Genomic DNA, 20,773 nt, shown 5'->3' on the forward strand with positions numbered 1-20,773 from the left:
AGGGTCCTAGGCTTTCTCTCTTTTTTCTGCTCCACCCTCCATGGTGTGTGCCTTCCATCCTCGGTGTCACCTCATGCTCCAAAGATGGGCTGCAGGAGCTCCAACCATCACATTCACAGTCCAGGCTGAGGCCCAGACTCAGTAAGATAGAAGCAAGGAAGAGCCAAGAGGGGCATGCCCAGCCAAGTCAGCTCCCTTTAAGCCAGTTCTGCTCACATATGATTAGCTAGAATTTAGTAATTTGGCCAAACTTAGGTGCAGAGGGGCTGAGAACTATAGCCTTTTAAGTTGGGAACATTGCAGCCCATCCCCACCCTCCCAGTGGGAGTTTTATTGCTAAGGTAGAAGGGAGGAACCGATACGGGGTAGGCCATGAGCAGCCTCTGAATCTCAGGTGTTGAGAGGATTGGTTCTGATCAACTTAACTCAGTTACATACCCAAAAGTTATCTCTTGAGCACTAATTATACGCAAGACACTGTGTTAAGTAAGCACATGGAAGTACATAAAGATGCTTGAAGGCCCTCATTCTGCTCTTTTTTTTTTAAGATTTTATTTATTTATTTGAGAGAGAGAGAGCACATGAGAGGGGGGAGGGTCAGAGGGAGAAGCAGACTCCCCGCAGAGCAGGGAGCCCGATGCGGGACTCGATCCCAGGACTCCAGGATCATGACCTGAGCCGAAGGCAGTCGCTTAGGGACACCTGGGTGGCTCAGTGGGTTGAGTGTCTTACTCTTAGTTTCCACTCGGGTCATGGTCTCGGGGTCGTGGAATGGCTGTCAGGCTCCGCGCTCTGTGCTCTGTGGAGAGTGCTTGGGATTCTTTCCCTCTCCCTCTGCCCCTTCTCCACCACTGCCGCCTTCCCTGCCCCCCGCTTGCGTGTGCGCATGTGTGTGTGCATGCTCTCTCTCTCTCTCTCTCTCTCAAAATAAATAAAACTAAATCTTAAAAACAAACAAACAAAAGAAACCTACAGGTTACTGGTGCTGAGACAAGCACAAAACATTTCAGTCTTCTCATTTGTAAATCGAAGATGTATCTAATTCTCTCCAGGGCCTTGGAACTTGAATGCTCACTGAAGCTCAATTCATAGAACTGCATTTTGCTTCCCTGCTTCCTCCTTGAAAAAAAATATTATTTATTTATTTGAGAGAGAGAGAGAGCAGAGAGAGAGAGAGCATGAGTGGGGGTGATGGGCAGAGAGAGAGGGACAAGCAGACTCCCCACCGAGCAGGGAGCCCGATGCAGGGTTCGATCCCAGGACCCTGAGATCATAACCTGAGCCGAAGGCGGATGCTTAACCGACTGAGCCACCCAGACGCCCCTCCCTGCCTCCTCCTTGACTGTTGGCCCCCCTGAGGACAGGGACCATGTCTGGTCTACTCTTATGCCATCAGAGCCTTCCTCAGTGTCTGCACATAGCAGGTGTGCAATACTTCTATTTGTCAAATGAATACATGACATAAGCAGAGCTCAGCCGGAGGCACAGGAGAGGTTCAGTGTGGCTGTCAGAGGGCTATCTTGGATGAGTAGGAGACTTTCCAAAAAGTGAAACTGACAAGGTAGATTGGGAGCAGTTCCTGAAGGGCCTGAGGGTCGGAATAAAGAGTCTGGATTTTAGTAGGGAGTTTTTGCACGTTGCAATCTGGGAAAATAACTTAAGGGCCTTGTACTTTAGGAGTACTGGTCCTCCACTTATTCAGCCGATACACATTCCTGCTGAGTATTCCGGGCACTGTGGCGGAGAGGAGGAGAGGAAGATAATATCTAGCGGACGTCTCTGTGTCGGGGACTCTTCAGGGTCATAACGACGATACCCGCCGTCGATTAGCGTTCCCAGAGCCAAGCGCCGGGCCAGGCACCTCACGTGCGCCCTCCTGCCGGGGCCTCACAGCCACGCTGTGCATTCGGTGCTATTGTTTTTTTTTGAAACTGTATTATTACTTTTTTTATTGTTAAGGAATCCACTTCTGTGATTGTCGTGAAGCCCAGGCTGGGTTAAGGGTGACAAGTCCTGGAGGTAATTACACCCCATTCTGGGCTTTGTGGATATAGCCCCAGTCTTCTCCCTCTACCTCGGCTGAGAACCCAGACCCATGAGGCCTCCATCCCTGGCCTCCTGTTCCTGGAAGGTGCCAAGTACGTGCCATTGTTAGCCACGCTTCACAGACCGCAAAACGAAAGCTGGGGAAAGTCAAGTAACTTGCTTAAGTTCTCAAAAGCATTAAGTGGTGGAGTTGGAATTGTAACTTACTTTGTCCCAGGTCCCATCCTTCACGACGGGTTACAAAGAGATGAAAGTAGCCTTGCTCTCCCGCGCAGCGCTCCCAGGCTGATTGGAGACTCAGCAAAGGCAGCTGGGGGGTGATAAGCAGGGCAATCATCTAGCTCTGCCCGGGGGCCTGGCAGGGAGTGGTCGGGCCTAGGAGGAGAGTCAGGGACAACTTTGGGGTAAGGGGACTGTCCTGGTCTGTTTGGGCTGTTTATAAACAACAGAAATTTGTTCTTCACAGTTCTCGAGGCTGGGATGCCCAAGATCAAGGTGCAGATTCAGTGTCCGGTGAGGGTCACTTCCTGATTCCAAGACTGGAGTCATGGATGCTAGTTAGAGACTACCGCACCAGTTCAGACGAGAAACGCTGTGGCCTGACACTAAGACTGTGGCAGTGGGGTAAAGAGGAGGCGAGAGATTGGAAACTGTATTTAGGAGGTAGAATGAGCAGCACTCACTGCTGACCAGGTATGAGGGGTGAGCAGGGTTGCTGTATACAGTTATGCAGACTGTGGACGGCTTCATTTCCCAGCTGAGGGGTTTGAAATCCAGTCTTCACTGGGCCTTGTCTAGAGGAGTTGGCCTTTTTCTATTTTTTTTTTGTTTGTTTGTTTAAAGAATTTTATTTTCTCTCGCCAGATAAGGTTACAAGTTAAAAGTTTTACTAAATTTAACCATAATCCTGGATTCTTCAAAATGGGCACAGGCCTCTAGACAGTTCTCAGGTTACACAAAACCCTTGTGAGACTGATTCAACCAAACTATCACCCTTTCTCAGGAAAGCAGAGGCAATCTTTTCCAAGAACCCTTGTATTCCAGCTCTATAGTTGAGAAAGTCCCGTTGCAGGACAGACTGAACCAAGCACATCAGGCCACATCTATTTACTGCCCTGTGGCTCACAGGGCTCCCAAACTGCAGGAAGTTAGCCCGTAAAACCAAGATAAGTGACCGGATTAGTTGGCCTTTTTCTAATTCACCAACAACACTGGAGCAATGGCCTTGGAAGTGAGGATAAATTACTCCCAGGAAGGGGATATTCCAGAACATGAGCGTGTCTATGGAAGAGACCCCACTCTCAATATCTGAAACAAGAGCTGCATCTATTACTTCCGGAGAGCAGAGCAATGCCTATCGGTTGCGATCTCTTTGAGGGGAACAAGGGTCTTCTATAAGGTGCTGGGAGGTGTGAAGGTCAGTGATGGACACACTTAGACGAGGTAGAGTTTAGGGATGGGTTGGTGATGCAGAGTGTGGCTGTTGCTGATTGGCTGGCTTACAGAAGTCTGGTCACTGAGGCAAATTGTCATTGTTCAGTAAAAGAGAGATGAACTGTCATCGATTAGATGGTTTAAAACCTTTTGTGGTGGTTCCTCGTTGCCATGGCAACAGGACAATCTTTAGAAAATGAGAACTTCTTTTTTCCCCTCAAGTGACGGCTAACTCAGACCATTTACCCTCCCAACGGCATTTCACTTTACCAGTGACCATGTTTGCTCAAGGGGATAGATCTCCAGAGGATTTAGAGACTGTCTGGGGTGAGGCCACTGCCTGGTCCAGGCTGTGGCAGGAAGGTCTGGTGTCTGTCACCTCCCTCCAAAGTCTTGGGCTGGGTGTTCTGAGAAAAACCAGTTGCACAGCCAGGAAGGCCCTCGCCTGGGGTGGCATATGAAGTCAGAAATGGGACCTACGCACCTGACTTCCAGTCACCTGTCAGGAAGGAGATGTGAGGTACCTGGAGACAGAGTTTGGGCCGTGAGGCTAGACCTCCAAGTTTTTGTCCCTGTTGCCACCAAGACCTAGCCTTCGTCCCTCCTTCACGTTTCTCAGTTGGTTCAGCAAGAACCACTTGCGCCTGCCCAACCACACCCAGAGGAGCACCGCTGGAGCTGCCTGAGGAGATCGGGAGCTGCATGAAGACTGGCGGGAAAAGAAGACGGCTGCTTCCTGCCGCTCAGCAGCTTCGTCAGTGTCCCCAGGCTCTCCCCCCATACCCCCTCCCTGCCCTCGGGACATGGCTCTTGGTGGCTAGGCTCTCACAGATTTTTTAAAGCAGCTTTATTGAGCTATAATTCACATACCATCTACTTCACCCATTTAAATTGCACAATTTAATGTTTTTAGTTCACTTCACGGTTATGTGTAACCATCACCACAGCCAATTTTAGAACATTTCATCACCTCACAGAGAAACTCCATGTCCCTTATTTAGCAGCCCTCAACTTTCCAGCACCAGGCAAGCACGAAATCTACTTTCAGTCTCCATAGGTTTACCTCTTCTGGACATTTCATAGAAATGGAATCATATATTATGTCATCTTTTGACTTCTTTACTTAGCGTACGATTTTCAAGGTACATCCAGGCAGCACGTATCAGGGTTTTATTCCTTTTTATGGTTGAATATTCCACAGTATGGATATACTGCATATTGTTTATCCATTCATCAGCTGATGGACACTCGGGTTGTTTCCACATTTTGGCTTTCGTGAATAATGCTCTTATAAACATTTGTGTTTGAGTTTTTGTGTGGATATTTGCTTTCTCTTGAGTATACACCTAGGAATGAAATTGCTGCATCATAGGGTAACTCCATGTTTAACCATTTGAGAAACTTATGTGGGTTTCTGATTGTTGTTCTTTCTTGTCCACATTTCTTAGGCTGGACAACCCTGAGCTGGCTCATGTTGTCACCTCCGGGAGACAGGCATTTCCTCCACTGCACTCAGATATATGACAGCCACCAGCTCCCCTGCTCTACCCCCAGCAAAATCCTTAGCAGGCATATTGGAAACCTGGCCAACCACCTTGCCATTGGCTGACAGGCCCCTTTGATAACTTTCCTCAGTTAGTCAGTAAGTAGTCACTAAGTGCAGACATGAAAATATTTCTGACTTGGGGCGCCTGGGTGGCTCAGTCGTTGGGCATCTGCCTTCGGCCCAGGTCAGGGTCCCAGGGTCCTGGGATCGAGCCCCGCATCGGGCTCCCTGCTCCGCAGGAAGCCTGCTTCTCCCTCTCCCACTCCCCCTGCTTGTGTTCCCTCTCTTGCTGTCTCTGTCAAATAAATAAGTAAAATCTTAAAAAAAAAACCCAACACATTTCTGACAAACTTATTGAATGTACGTGCACGACCATGAGACTTTATCTCCCTGATCTCATACAGCTGGTTGACCCAGGGCCCCAGCTGTGTTACTCTGAAACCCCTCACAGCATTCAGACAGAGGTCACGCTGCCCACGGGCTGTCCAGCCCTGACTTAGTATCCCTACGTCAAGGATGCAAAGGCAAGGCCTGCTCTGAAGAGTGATCTTGGCTCCAGGATTCCTCAACAGCCTTCCTGAATTTCCTCAGAAACATACCGCAGTCCAGATGCTTCCACCTACCCAATCTTCTTTTCCTTCTTCCTTTACTTGGGTCACACCTACTCTATCACCTCCCATTTCCTGTCTCAGGCATTTCCCCTAATACATTTTATGCAAATCCTGTCTGGGCAACTGCTTCTCAGAGATCCTGTCCTAACTCATACGACTAATCTCTCAGTCCTTCACTAAACTTAATGTGAACTATTCCCAAATAACAAAGTGTCTGCCTGTTTTGTACTTAGAATTTCATCCAAAGAAATAGAGTAGGAAAACAGTTCTACGTGAAGGAAAGTAGAGGGGTCAAAAAGGTTTGCTTATTGCCCTGCTTTGAGCAGTTTAATCATCGTAGTTATGACACGCAGGGCCTAGAGGCAGAGGGCACCCCCTCCCCCCAGTGGTTGGTGGTTTCTTTTTAGAGACCAGAAGAGTTCCAGAATCCAGAAAGAAGGGCTTGTACTATCGCTGGGCCAGACACTCAAGTCGGAGGCTGGGTTTTGAGGACAGAAGGAAGGGTGTTGTCAGGGGAGTTGTAGGAAGCCACAAGTCCACAGTAGCGCTGGCCTCTCTCTTTTCCAGCCACACTCCTTCCTGCTGTTGATTCTCAGATGGCGACTGCAGAGGGCTGGAGCGGGACTTTCGGGCCTCCTTGAAGCACTCTTCCTTTCTTCCAAGCCCAGAGTCCTGAGGCATGAGCTACGATCACCTGGGCTCACTCTCTGAGACAGAAATCCTGTCTTCCTCAGATAGCAGCTGAGCTGACACATCCGAACAGCAGGCCATGAAGTCACAAGATGTTCCACAAGTAAGGACCTGGGGTGTCCTGCCGGGGACCCCTGTGGGTCAAACAGCAGCTGCCCCTGTAGAGAACTTGGTTTGCCTCACTTCGATTCTAAATCGGGCCCTCCACTGAATGTTTGGCGCTTGATAACGGAGTGATACTTCTGTGGACAAAATAAGTGGGGAGGGAAAGCTGAGAGGGGCCTTTATTGTTTTAATGAACAGTGGAGGGTAATAGGGCTGTGCCTACTGATGATCCTTATCTGAATTTTTGTAACAACTTAACCAATAAGCTGGTTGGTTGAAAGCTGTTCCTGAGATTTTCCCTAGGCCTGGGGAATTAAAGCACTGGGCTGCCCTAAGAGTTTGGAATTTTGAGGCTGGCTGGAGGCCTCAGGTGGAGGTGACGGTTTGTTATTAATGACTGCCCCTGGCCCAGGAGATGACATCTGAGAAGAGTCTGGAGCACAGATCCCCACCCCCACACTCCAGGCGGGAACAGGGTCCTAACTGGCCACAGTTGCCCCCTGCAGGGCAAAAAAGCGAGGGCAGTGACCTGGTTAGGAACTGTGAAGTAGGTCCCTCAGGTTGCTCCTATAGCTGGACCCCAGCTGCAATCAGCCCCTCACTCCTGTTTTGTTCTCGGGATGTATGAATTCTCTCCTGTATCCACGCGGTTCTTCAGAAGGGCCCAGGAATCAACCCTGACAAATGTCTCTGTGTTGTCTGCTCAGTAGAGATAACAACTAAGGTTAAAAAAAAAAAAAGTTGAGGACAAACGCTACTGATTTATCCTTACCTTTGACTGACATTTGGGAAATCTCTGTGGTTTGATAGGCTCTAAGCTTCTTCCCAGATTTGTGATTAAAGCTGAGTGAATCCCCATCTCTGTCCAGGAATTCTGGCTTCTGGCTGCAAAGCAAGCCTTCCGGTCTTCCCACAGTGCTTCTCATTCCCCTCACTCTCCCACTCTCCGGATCCCTCCAGGCTCCTGCCTCACTTCCTGACACAGCAAGCCCCAACTTAGGGGCCCTTCCCCGGGGATCACCTCTGATTTCTCCCTGATAAACCTGCTCCCCTGCTCATCTCCTGCTCTTTTTGAATGGTTCACTTCACTTTCCTCTTCTGTTACGTGTGAACTGGGGGTAGCAGGAGGTGGGGGGTTGCAGTGGAGGATTTTCAAGGTCTCTCCCAGCCCTGACACTCAGGGACACTCAAGAGAGTCTACCAAGGGCAAAGGCATCATGCTAAGTGCATGTGTGTGTGTGTGGGGGGGGGGTGTATAAAATACTTAAGGTGTGGTGTCCATCCTCAAGGAGTTTCTAGTTGAGTTGATCTGAGGCCTACCTAAAAAACTTCTGATGAGTTAAGGAAAATATCCTGTAAATGGGGTGCATAAAGTTATCAGAGTTCCCCAGGATTCCAAGGAAATGAGAGATGCCTTCTGGAGGCAAAGGGGGTTGGTAAAGGAATAAAACAGGATTCCCAGGCTCTTTCCCAAGGCTGGTGGTACAGATGCCTTAGATACCCAAAGTATCCTACTTATCTGCCAGTTCCAATCCCAGTGGGTAAACCGTCCCCTACCAGGCATCCTGCTAGAAGGGAAATCTGCTCATGGACCCCCAGGCTCATACCCTTTGAATTGGTGCTCTTCATTAAATCTTTTTGCCTTCTTGATCACACTGCTAGTAACATTTGTTATTAATGTTAGTAATGTATTTATTGTTATTATTACGACTATTTGCTAGGCACAGTGCTAAGCGCTTCCCATGCATGATCTCACTTATTCCTCAAACAGCATTTTAGGTGGCTATGAATATGATTGTTAACCCAGTTTACAGATGGGGAAAATGAGGATGAGAAGTTGAGTGACCCATCTTAGGTCCCATGGGTAATCAGAAACAGAGACATATTTGAACTCAGGTTTCTTCCCACTTATACTTCCTACTTAGTGCATAAATGGGAGACCTCATCTAGACTAGAGCACAGAAATCTTGAAGCAGAGAGCAGGGGGAGGAGAAAGGGACATGGCAGGAGCCATGACTGGGAGTATGGATTAGGGCCAAGGCAGGGGGACAAAAAGTCCAGTCTGAGAAGCCAAGGTTAAGGCTGGAAAAGCTCTCCCTGAGAGGGCCTGGGTATCAGGCTGGGATGACCAAGCACTAGCAGCAAGCAGAAGGAGAACCTGAAAAGACGGATTCTTTCAAGGATCCCCACGTGGGCCATGCTGGAACCTTGAACTGAAGGCCTTCCAAGGCAGTTCTCGCTTTGTAGCGCTGGGATTCTGTGAGCTCTGGGTGTAGTTTTAGTGCTGGACCTCACTCTGGTCATCTCTCTGGTCACTGAATTCCATCTTCTCCCAGGTGGTGCATTGTGGTTAGAGGGCACCCTAGGCCCTGGGACTGCCTGGGTTTGAGTCTTGGTTTCTCCTCCATTTCCGAGCTGTGAATTTGGATGGGGATTTGGAAGCCAGTCTCAGCTTGAATCCTGAGTCCTGTAACCTTAGGCAGTTTACTTCATCCCTCATTTTCCTCATCAGTAAATAAGGAAATATAATACCCACCTCATAGGATCAGTATGAGGATATGAGGATTAACTGAGTTAATGTTTGTAAAGCACTTATAACACTGTCTGGTACATAGTTTTTTTTTTTTTTGAGAACATCTTAAAAACTTTTCTAGAATCTGTTAAATACAGCACACAGCACAATTTCATTGTTAGCTGTTTACATGTGGGTCTTATTTGCACTCCACTTGCTGTGAAGGGCAGAAAACACATTCAGCCCATCTTTGGCCCTAGCCCACTGACTGACTCCCGGTTTGGCTCAATACAGTGGCTAGTTTGAAATAAACCAGGAGTCAGCGCCAAAGGCGTCAGAGAGCTGTCCAGATAAGCAGATATTAAACTGCTGATTGGGTGTAGGGGAGGAACAGGCAGTGACTCTCCTCTTTCTGGAATGTTTGAAGGGGTCCAGAGTTTGCGTCACTGTTGGAGGACCAGGAGGCACCGACTAGAGGCTGAGAGACACCCGAAGAGGTGGGATAAACAGCCCCGTGTTTCTATAAAGAGCAGGACTTTGGAGCCCGCAGTCAGAGCCAGCTCTCTTACGTGCACAATAGGAAATGAGTATCCACTAAAAAGAGAGAGCACTGGTAGTGGCTATTGACTGAGCACCTTCCAGGTAGATAGGCACCAGCTTAGCATTTATTATGACCATTCACAAATGAGGCTGGGCGAGGTTAAGCGACCGGCCCAAAGATGCAAAGCAATAAAATGGAAGAGTGACGATTCGAGCACAGGTGTGTGAATCAAACTCTGCGTACGGATGGAAAAGTGACCTGGCGCAGCTAAGGGCGGTTCAAATGATAACGGTCACTTTATTACGACAAACGGCTTATGAATAACAGCAACACTAGAAGAGCAGAAACGTTCTCGAACGCCACCGCGGACACGCCCACCCCGGCGCTGCCCGAAAGTCCCGCCGCCTTTCGGCGCTTACGTGCGCTCCGTGACCGCCGCGGCAGACGAGGGGCCGGCGGCCGAGACCGCATGCGCTCTGGCGCCCTCGAGCGCGCCCCTCCCCCCCGGCGGCCGCAGCGCTGGCACGGGGGCGCATGCGCACGCCCGGCGGGAGGAGAGCGGCCTCCAGCGAGTGGAAAGATTTGGGCGACCAAGTGCGCGGGAGCCCGGCGGTAGGGTGCGAGGGCGCAGGCGCGGCTGGGGCCGGGCAGCGACTCCAGAATCTCGGCTAGTCTCAGTCTGTGTCGCACCCGGAGCCGCCGCCATGGCTGCATACAAGCTGGTTCTGATCCGGCACGGCGAGAGCACTTGGAACCTGGAGAACCGCTTCAGCGGCTGGTACGACGCCGACCTGAGCCCGGCCGGGCACGAGGAGGCGAAGCGCGGCGGGCAGGCGCTGCGAGGTGCGGAGCGGGCCGAGCCGGGCTGTGGGTGGGGGCTGCGGAGGCCCGGGCGGTCGCCGCTCAGTGAAGGCCGCCTGGCTCGCCCCCTTGCCCTCCCAGAGAGGGCTGACCTTGGGCTTCAGCTCTCCAGCAATTTATTTTGCAATTGACAAAATGGGCCCAGATTGGGGGGGGGTCGACTTGCTCAAGGTCATCCAATGGAGTGAGGGGCCGCCCCAGGAAGAGGACCGGGGGCGGTCGTCCCTTAACCCACTGCATTCTCCAGGGCACCACCTTGCGAAATTCTCCCATTTTTTAGTCTGAGCATTTAGTAACTCGGGGACGGGTTTTTACATTGGATGCCCGGTGTCTTCCAGCAGCCGTGACCAAGCCTTTTCAGGAGGTCGCTGCGGATCCTAGTGAAGCGTCAGGCCACACGCTTGTCCCCGGCTGTGGGGGAGTATCGCGGCACTGGGGCGGGGGGACCCAGCGGGCCTCAGAAGCCCACGTGCTTATGCAGGCCTTTGCCGTTAAGCAGCATCCCACAAATCCTGTGTCCAAAATCTATTTTCAAATGTAATCGAATGAATGAATGAAGGATTTTAATTGATCCTGTGCACGATTCCATAAAGTAGACGATTTTTATCCCCCTCTTTTCTATCCCTCCCTGGCCCTCTCTTATAGTTGGGAAAAGTAAGGATTGCATAGATGACTTGTTCAAGGTCGTATCTTTTTATTCCTAGTCCATCTCGCTTGTTCCAGTTCAGGGTTGAGTAACAGGTAGATGCTGGGCAAAGGTGGAAGTGGCAGTGAGATAAACTCGCCTACCCCGGCTTGCCCCGCTGTGGGGGGGAATAGCTTTCTGTGGTTTTGGAATGCTTTTTATAAGGAGGCATTCTTAGCTGTCCGCAACCTGGAGAATCTCTCTGGTCTGAGAAGGTGAACGCGCCCGATCTCGTCTGATCTCGGAAGCTAAGCAGGGTCGGGCCTGGTTAGTACTTGGATGGGAGAAGGTGCTTCCATTGATGATTAGGGCAGATCCCGCCCTGCTCCCTTCTAACCTCTGGACAGAGAAGCAACCCTTTAAAAGGGTCATTGATGCCTGATATGGAAGAGGTATTTGGCCTCAGGTTACTCTAGCTGCTGCTTTTTTTTTTTTTTTTAAGATTTTATTTATTTGAGAGAGAGAGAGAATGAGAGAAAGAGAAAGCACATGAGATGGGGGTAGGGTAAGAGGGAGAAGCCGACTCCCTGCTGAGCAGGGAGCCCGATGCGGGACTCGATCCAGGGACTCCAGGATCATGACCTGAGCCGAAGGCAGTCGCTTAACCAACTTGAGCCACCCAGGTGCCCAGGTTACTCTGGCCTCTTGCCTTCACTCTAGATCCTTTGAAGTGAAGCAAAGGTTTGGAAAGTGTGGGAAATGTAATCCTGCTGGCTATGTGTGTGAATGCTGGTGAGACTTACATTAGGAGAGGCTGGGAAAGGGAAAGTGCTGGTAAAGGAGGCCATTTTCTCTCCTGTCTGGCAGGAAGAACTGTATGAGTCTGTGGTGGTTTGCTGAGGACTAGCCCAGGACAAAGATAATTGCAGCTGTACACTAAAGACTGATCAAATGGTCAAACTTGTAATTTCTCTTTAACAGACCCTATTTCAGTTTTTTTTTTTTAAGATTTTATTTATTTATTTGAGAGAGAGAATGAGATAGAGCACGAGAGGGAAGAGGGTCAGAGGGAGAAGCGGACTCCCTGCTGACCAGGGAGCCCGATGCGGGCGGGACTCGATCCCAGGACTCCAGGATCATGACCTGAGCCGAAGGCAGTTGCTTAACCAACTGAGCCACCCAGGCGCCCCTATTTCAGTTTTTTTAAAGTTTATTTTTAGTCATCTCTACACCAGTGTGGGGCTCAAACTCCATAACCCCGAGATCAAGAGTCAGATGCTCTTGTGACTAAGCGAACCAGGCACCCCCCATTTCAGTTTTTAAGTAAATGTTGGTAGCATTAGTTAGAAAAATCTCATTTAAAATCTTAATATGAATATGTTGTGGGCATCACAAATGATACTAAAAAAGACTAAAAGCAGAAATCTGAATGGTGAAGACCATCATGAGTAATGTAAGAAACCTAAAATAAATATATTAAATTCTTCAGAGCTTTAAATCATAGTAGGGTTTTTAAACTCTTGAAACGTTTCAGGAGGAAGCTAGTGAGAACTGAGTTTCCCCATGCAGTCTTACCTCGGGGGCAGGGGGGAATGAGGTCCACACCACACCATTTACTCCACCCATGGGAGTGTCCTAGTCTATGTGTTTTATCTAATGGGCAAGTTAAAGGAAGAGGCCTTAGAGTTCTCTGTTAAGTGCCCTGAGGCGAACTACTTTTCTCCTTGGGGACTTAATTTGAATATCCAACGGGATTGCGAGTGGAAAGATCTGGAGTGAAACAGCCGGTAGCTGTGCAGCATGGGAGATGAGGCTTGCACAATGGATGGTTGCTTTCCCTTGACTCAGCCTTTTACTGGGGAGCCATTCCTCCCCTTAGAGTTAGGGAGGAGATGGTAATGGAGTCTACTAGGACTTGTCCTGAGGCTCAGTGATGAGATTTGTCATCTTTTCCCTTGTGGGTAGTGTAGTGATGGGTTTCCTGGTGATTAATCCTCCCTTCCCCCATCGGCATAGTTCTTACTGGCCTCATTCTCAGTCGAATGACTGGCAGGAGAATTCACTTCACATTGCATTAATTACTGTTGGCAGCCTCCATATGAGGCAATACCCAGGAAAGTTTGTGCTGAATTTCAAAGAGGGCCTTGTAGCCTCATGGAGGAAAACACTACATAAAGGGCTATTTCCTTATTAAATTGGGAGGGGGGATAATATTTCATGAAATATGAATTGTAACCTGTTGGTTGGGGCAACGTAACTCTTGATTACCACCCCTTAATAAGTACCGTGTATGTGTATGGAGGAGAGGTTCATTTATAAATGAATCAGTGCACAGCACTTGCCCTTTTTGCTCTTTCTCCAGGGAGTGGCTTCTCCTAACCTTGGTCTAGCCGTCCATCTAAGTAGGTACAGGCTGGCACCTCACTAGAGCAGAAACTGTGGATTAAGAGATTGTGATGTGATTTCCACTCCATAGTGAAAATATAATTTCAGGCAACAAACTGAAGTTTTAATCATCATCCTCTAAGAGCTCTTGCCGTGTCCTCATTGTTGGGGGTTTAAAATCCATTTCGCCTAGACAAGCAGTTAGGACTGAAATATATTAGTAATTATTGGTCAGAAGTGACTATTTTAACTAAAATACAAACATCTAGATTCTTAGGGGTTAGGAAAATACGGCAGGGGCTAGAGATGGTGGTTATGAGTTGGATTTTCGAGTCACACAGCCTGATTTTTTTTTTTAAAGATTTTATTTATTTATTTGAGAGAGAGCACATGAGAGGGGGGAGGGTCAGAGGGAGAAGCAGACTCCCTGCTGAGCAAGGAGTCCGATGTGGGACTTGATATCCGGGGACTCCAAGATCATGACCTGAGCCGAAGGCAGTCGCTCAACAAACTGAGCCACCCAGGCGCCCACACAGCCTGGGTTTTAATCTCTCACGTATAAGCTTCAGCCTTGAATGATTTGCTTAACTCCTCTAGCATGGGTTGTAAGGATTGTTAGGAAGACAAAACACGGACAAAATAGTCCAGTGCTTGACAGATGGTAAGCCCTCTATAAATATTAGCTATTATTATTTATTAAGAGATTCCAAGTTTTTAAGCATCCTTTTCTTGAAAGAGTTGAAGCAGAAATAAGTTCTTCAAATGGGCTTAAGCACAGCACTCTGGGGTTTAGGATAAGCCACACAGATGGCACAGATTAGCTACTTGACAATATGTTTAGGTCTTGAGTTAGATGAATTATTGGGGAACCACTGGGAGGTATGTTGTCAGCTATAACATAAATTAACAAATTTTATCTTCCGTGAAGGCGGAATATTTCTTTCCTGCTAGAGTATACAAACTAAATTTTTTTTTTTTAAGATTTTATTTATTTATTTGAGAGAATGAGAGATATAGAGCACGAGAGGGAAGAGGGTCAGAGGGAGAAGCAGACTCCCTGCTGAGCAGGGAGCCCGATGTGGGACTCAATCCCAGGACTCCAGGATCATGACCTGAGCCGAAGGCAGTCGCTTAACCAACTGAGCCACCCAGGCGCCCCCAAACTAGTTAAATTTCTATGTGAGAAAATTCTGGTTCCAGAGTGGACCTGATTAGCTTATCACTTTGAACTTGTGATTCCCAGATGCTGGCTATGAGTTTGACATCTGCTTCACCTCGGTGCAGAAGAGAGCAATTCGGACTCTCTGGACAGTGCTGGATGCCATTGACCAAATGTGGCTGCCAGTAGTGAGGACTTGGCGCCTCAATGAGCGGCACTATGGGGGTCTGACTGGCCTGAATAAAGCAGAAACTGCTGCCAAGCATGGCGAGGCCCAGGTGAAGATCTGGAGGCGTTCCTATGATGTCCCACCACCTCCAATGGAACCCGACCATCCCTTCTACAGCAAGATCAGTAAGGTATGGACTAATAGGGGTTTCGCTCACTCCACCTAGGACCACAGGTTAGGGTCCTGGGCCTCACTCTTTCTTAGCTTTTTATTAGTGTCTGCCTAGTCCCATTGAGTTTATAATTTATGACAAATTGTTAATTGTTTTAGTTCCCCTTCTCCAAGGAATGACCTTCACTTGTTAAAAGATAGAGCTGGTAGTTATTTAAAATTTTTTTTTAGATTTTATTTATTTGAGAGAGAGATAGCACAAGTGGGGAGGAGAGGGAGAAGCAGTCTCCCCACAGAGCAGGGAGCCCGGTGCGGGACTTGATCCCAGGACCCTGGGATCATGACCTGAGCCGAAGGCAGTTGCCTAACCGACTGAGTCACCCAGGCGCCCTATCCTTTTTTCTGTCTTTGCTGACATACTTTATAAAACCCATCCATATGTGCTCGCTTTGGCAGCACATATACTAAAACCCATCCATAGTTGTAGGGCCTTCCTAAGCCAAGTGCAAGATTAAGTGAATTGGGAAGAGCTTTGTGCCTACCTTTTTTGCTGCCTTTTCTAAGTTTCTTTTGAATAGTTAATCTTCCCAATTAGTGGGTAATGGTGGTAGGAAGAGCAGCAAGATAATAATTACCCCCTTTGCCAAGCTCTCAGCTCCATTCTGTGCCCTGGTGAGAGACTTTCATCCATCACTTTGACTTAGGGGATGAGGAGTGGGCAGAACAGATGCAACTACTACTAATTGGTGAGTTTGGGGTTTTTTTTGTTGTTTAGGATCGAAGGTATGCAGATCTCACTGAAGATCAGCTACCCTCCTGTGAAAGTCTGAAGGACACAATTGCCAGAGCTCTGCCCTTTTGGAATGAAGAAATAGTTCCCCAGATCAAGGAGGGGAAACGAGTACTGATTGCAGCACATGGCAACAGCCTTCGAGGCATTGTCAAGCATCTGGAGGGTATGTATATTTTTCAGGGGAACCCTCAAGGAGGGATACAGCAAAATTGCCACCAATCAGGGACTTAATTCATGCAAAGGAGACCTTTAGGAAAAGGCCAGACATATGGAGCGCCTTGGAGATAGTCCAGATTGACTCCTAGTCACCCTCTACCCTTGTTGCCTCCAAGCATCGTAGATAGACTCGTTGGGTGCTTATTATATATGCAGAGCTTCCGGTCCCCCTTCAGACCTGATGCAGAAGCCGCATCTTACCCACGTGAGTCACATACACATTATAATTTGAGATGCTCACCTTTAGACTAGGACTGCCACTTGAAACTACTGATAAAATCCTCCTTAATCACAACCTGGTACAACTTCACATGTGAATCTCAATTTGCATCCTAAATTGTTTCACCTGAAGGCCTCGAGGCGCAGATGTGCTGATTTTTGGCAGGCTGGATGGACTACATAGGACATTTGAGATGTGTATGGTCCTGCTTCGCTGTGGGTTTCCAAACCCTACTTTGGGAGAGAGATCTGTGGTACACACCTTTTCATACTTTTTTCTTGCTTTTCAGTGGCTGAGAAATAAGTATTTGGCATTCTTTGGGTGACTGATCTATAATACAGATCATCACTGTTATTACAAATATCGGAAAGGGTGTCTTGTTTTAATTCCTACTATAGTCCTTTGTCACCTGCAGGGGTGATGTGCATTTGTGTCTTGGTTGGCTAATCATGGTGTGTATTTTCAGGTCTTTCCGAAGAGGCTATCATGGAGCTGAACCTGCCAACAGGTATTCCCATGGTCTATGAATTGGACAAGAACTTGAAGCCCATCAAGCCCATGCAGTTCCTGGGGGATGAAGAGACCGTGCGTAAAGCCATGGAAGCTGTGGCTGCCCAGGGCAAGGCCAAAAAGTGAAGGCAAGCAGGGAGACTACTTTCCCAAGGATCCCTCCTTGCCCATCCCACTCCTCTGCACTTCTTCCCTGCACATGTCACACTGACCACATCTGTAGGAATCTAAGTTTTAGCTGCAGATGGGAACCAGTGGCTCCTAATTTCATTTAGCCATTTTATTTCTTGCATCCATTCCCTTCATATATTCTAGTCAGAATGGCACTTCTGGGGCATGAGTTCTCAGTCCAAGCTGAGAGAAGACTCTTTCCCAAGAGTAGGGAATTAGTAACACTGGGGTTTTTGCTACTGCTTTATTACTAAGGACCTGCTTGATTTGGGGATAGGGAGGAACCATGCTAGGTGTGACCAAGTGAGAAGCAGGAGAGCCTATGTGTGGTCCCAGGAGCAAGTCCTGTACTATTCTGTAGTCAGGTGGGGGGCTCTAGTCATTCCAGTGGAAGATGAATGTAACCTGCATGGTGATTAAAAACAATCATTTCCCCTCTGACCCCAGAAGAGCTGGCTCTAGAAGATTGGGATCAATCTGAATGTTTTACATGTTGCATTTACTTTTACAAGGAAAAAAAAATGTGTGTGTGTGTGTGTATATATATATATATATGTATATGTGTGTGTGTATATATATATATATATATATATATAAAATACAAAACAAAAACCCTTCTGGGGTTTCTAGTGGCGGTTGAAATATTCCCACATGTGATCATCCAAAAACAAGCCATTCCTCACACCAGTGTGGGATCAATTCCTTGACTTCTGAGGCCTAGGAGTTCATCCTGCTGTGTGTTTCAGAACTCCTCCCCTGCCTTAATGTTTTACGGCAGTGAGATGCCTCTTGATCATGTCCAAGTGTGTCTTTCACTGTATCTGTTTCTGATCATGTTCCAGTTGCTTGGCCCTGCCACGGGCCCAGTACTCATTTTGAGCGTACCTGTACTAAATCTTTTTTCCAGATCAGTATAATAAAGGAGTGATGTGCAATATCTCTGTGTGATGTAGTGATACCTCTTATGTGAGGTCAGCTTGAACATTAAACTTGAAATGTCCTTCATCACCCAAGTCCTTGTATGACAGAATAAGAGCTTTAGGACAACCAGTCAGTTTACACAGTCTGGTCCAAATATGGTGTATCTTACTAGGTTTTCCATCTTAGGTTGGAGAGCTGATGGAGTGGGCAGGTCATCTTGGCTGAGCTCTCCATTCCTATTGTCTACAGCTCTTGCTCAGTGATGCTGGTTACTGAATACCACTTGAGTGGAAAGTCAAATTCTGAAATCCCATTATGCCTTTTGAGTAAGGTAAAGTCTTGTTTACCTTAAAAAGCTACTCTTTTTCTATTAGAAATCTGTAAACTTGATTCACACTTTTCATCCTCAGAAATTACACAGACCCTTATAAAATGATGCAGGAGAAAAGGAGTATGATTATATATGTAATTAGGAAGGGACATGGCTCACATTTACCTTCTCTCTAAGGCCTCTGAAAAGATCGTGGGATCTTGCCTACAAGGCAAGAGAAAGCTCTTACTGCCTTTCTTCTAGTTGGAGGAAGTAACGCCCTCCGTCTGGGAAGCTCTCATGAAGCTCCTCTGTGCCAGCCATTGGGTGAAGCATGTTATATACAATCTCTAATCACCACCGCTGAAAGGGCTGCTATCCCCAGTTTACAGAAGAAACAGGCTGAAAGAGGTGCAGAAACTGGCCAAATATACACTGAGTACTGGAACCCAGAGGAAAAATATTCAACTACAGTCCTTATGCTAAATTTAAATACTTCTAATCATCTTGCTTCTCTAGTTTTTTGCTTGATCTATATAGAAACCCTAAGATGAGCTTTAGTAATTTTAAGTCCCCAACAGTCTGGTGGAATGTTAAATTTACTTAGCCTATACTGAATTGTAGACCAAAAAAAGTTGGTAATTTTCTCTGACCAAGGCTCTTCACCCAAGTCAGACTGGATCAGCTTACTCTTACGTCTTGACATCACCTAAGTTTATGGCCGTCTTCACTCATTGAGTAGAACTCTTAGGGGTAGGAAAGTAACAGAAAGCCTGCATTATTTACCAACACCACTAGGAGGCTAACAACAACTATCCTTCCAAGAGCGTGCTTGGCTTGGCTAGCTAGCTAAGCATAATCACCTGTGGAGGGGGGGAACCCTTTGTAGGCATTTTGAAGTTCATCTCACCCAGGCTGAGAATCACTATTCCAAGGCACAGAAACAATATTCTCCTTGTTTCTAGAACCAGTTGTAGGTGAGCAGATGATATCACTAAACATCACTGTTTGGGCACAGCCATTGAGTCAGCTATGAGAACACTCAAAAAAACTTTTAGTGTGCTTTGCTATGTTTAGTCACAATACCAGGTACTGAAGATTCAAAGACAGAATCCTGCCCTAAAAGCTCAGGCTAGTAGGGGAGACAGGCACATAAACTTGTAATACAATATTGGACAGTTAATGGAAAAATCCAACCTGCTCTGCAGCAGATCAGAGAGGGCTATTATCCAGCTGTTTCAAATGTTTTTTTTTTTTATTTTTTTTAAAGATTTATTTTATCTGAGAGAGAGCACATGAGAGGGGGGGAGGATCAGAGGGAGAAGCAGACTCCCCGCGGAGCAGGGAGCCCGATGCGGGACTCCATCCTGGAACTCCAGGATCATCACCTGAGCCGAAGGCAGTCGCTTAACCAACTGAGCCACCCAGGCGCCGTTTCAAATGTTCTTTATGACACTTTATTAGAACGTTTGTTTACATATCACCTGTCTTTCCCCATTCTGAATGTAAGCTCTACAAGGAGAGGATTCTATCATGTTCACTGCATTAACTCCTAGTTCCTCAAACAGTGGTTGGGAGAGTAGTTGCTCAATATATATTTATTGAATGAATGATGTCCCAACAAGCAATTAATGAACCACTGTCAATTTGGAGAGCCTCTAACTTCATGCCCAAGGTTCTGGTCAATACTTAGCTAAGGAGGCACAACAGTAGAGAAGAATGTGGGCTTTACACTAAGACAGACGTAGGTTTGAATAATGCTCTAATGCTCTGCCACCTGACGTCTATGTGACGTAGGGCAAGTTAACTAATTTTTCTAAGCCTTAGTTTAATTCTCTGTAAAACGCAGAAATGATTAGTACATTCCAGGGCCACTGGGAAGGTCAGAGAGAAAATAAGTGGCTAATGCTGTAGAATCAAATTGGTAGCATCCTCCTGCAAGGCAACATGGGGAAAATCTAACCAAAATTTTAAAAGTACACATTCTTTGGCCCAGCATTCCACTTCTAGGAATCTGTTTTGCCATAAAACCCAGGCAAGCACAAGGATATATAGTAGAGGGGTTTTCTCAGTAGCATTGCCTATAAAAGAAAAATCTGTAAAGTTTAAAACCTCTATCAGTAAGGGGACTGCTTAAACTACATCAAAGTGTCTAACATAAGGCTTGGAATTTGACAGATACTTGATAGAAGGCAACCAGGTCTATAATAACAACACATAATAATACCGGCATGTACTGGAACTTTAGCATTTCTTCCTCACAATAACCCTGTAAGACCATACTATTCCAGATGAGGAAACAAGACTTTAAAAGAAACAAAAATAGCTTGCACTATTATCAATGTTCAACATCCTGATTATTTTCGTATACTGTAATTTGTACGATGTCACCATTGGGGGAAAATGGGCAAAGTGTACAAGGGATCTCTCTGTATTATTTGTTAAAACTGCATGTGGAGCTACAATGATCTCAATTCTATTTTCTATTTAACAAACAAACAACCTAACCTATTCAAGGCTAGCAGCTAGAGAATATAGACCCAGGCAGGATGACTCCGGAGTTCACCTGGAACCACTGTCCCTACACATAAAAGATACGGGGTCCTTGAAGAACATCTCAACAACTGACCTCCGCTAATTCTTTCCTTCCATTCCCTCGGCAGCTTCTCCATGCTTAACCCTCATCCCTTCCTCATCCCCAAACTTGCATGTTCATTCCTGCTTCTGCACTTTGCTCAGGCTTCTCTGTCTGCCTTGAATATCTTCATTCCACTTAG

The 20,773-nt window shown here is 47.1% G+C and overlaps 1 protein-coding gene across 1 annotated transcript; it reads left to right on the plus strand.

The window, feature by feature from the left end:
* The first annotated feature begins 9,537 nt into the window (after positions 1-9,537).
* PGAM1 (phosphoglycerate mutase 1) lies at positions 9,538-17,702 on the plus strand. Its single transcript, XM_027591823.2, has 4 exons — positions 9,538-10,328; positions 14,600-14,874; positions 15,631-15,811; positions 16,551-17,702. The coding sequence occupies exons 1-4, from the start codon at positions 10,190-10,192 to the stop codon at positions 16,718-16,720; spliced, it is 765 nt and encodes a 254-aa protein (XP_027447624.1). The 5' UTR covers positions 9,538-10,189; the 3' UTR covers positions 16,721-17,702.
* Positions 17,703-20,773: the final 3,071 nt, after the last annotated feature.

Source organism: Zalophus californianus, chromosome 15, assembly GCF_009762305.2.
Source record: "Zalophus californianus isolate mZalCal1 chromosome 15, mZalCal1.pri.v2, whole genome shotgun sequence".
In the NCBI taxonomy this organism is placed as follows: domain Eukaryota; kingdom Metazoa; phylum Chordata; class Mammalia; order Carnivora; family Otariidae; genus Zalophus; species Zalophus californianus.

What these genes read in the sequence shown, in the direction of transcription:
- PGAM1 (XM_027591823.2), top strand. Translation starts at nt 10,190, where the DNA reads ATGGCTGCATACAAGCTGGTTCTGATCCGGCACGGCGAGAGCACTTGG. An exon ending in CGGCGGGCAGGCGCTGCGAG is followed by an intron (nt 10,329 to 14,599) that starts GTGCGGAGCGGG and finishes TGTGATTCCCAG; the next exon opens with ATGCTGGCTATGAGTTTGAC. An exon ending in CATTGTCAAGCATCTGGAGG is followed by an intron (nt 15,812 to 16,550) that starts GTATGTATATTT and finishes GTGTATTTTCAG; the next exon opens with GTCTTTCCGAAGAGGCTATC.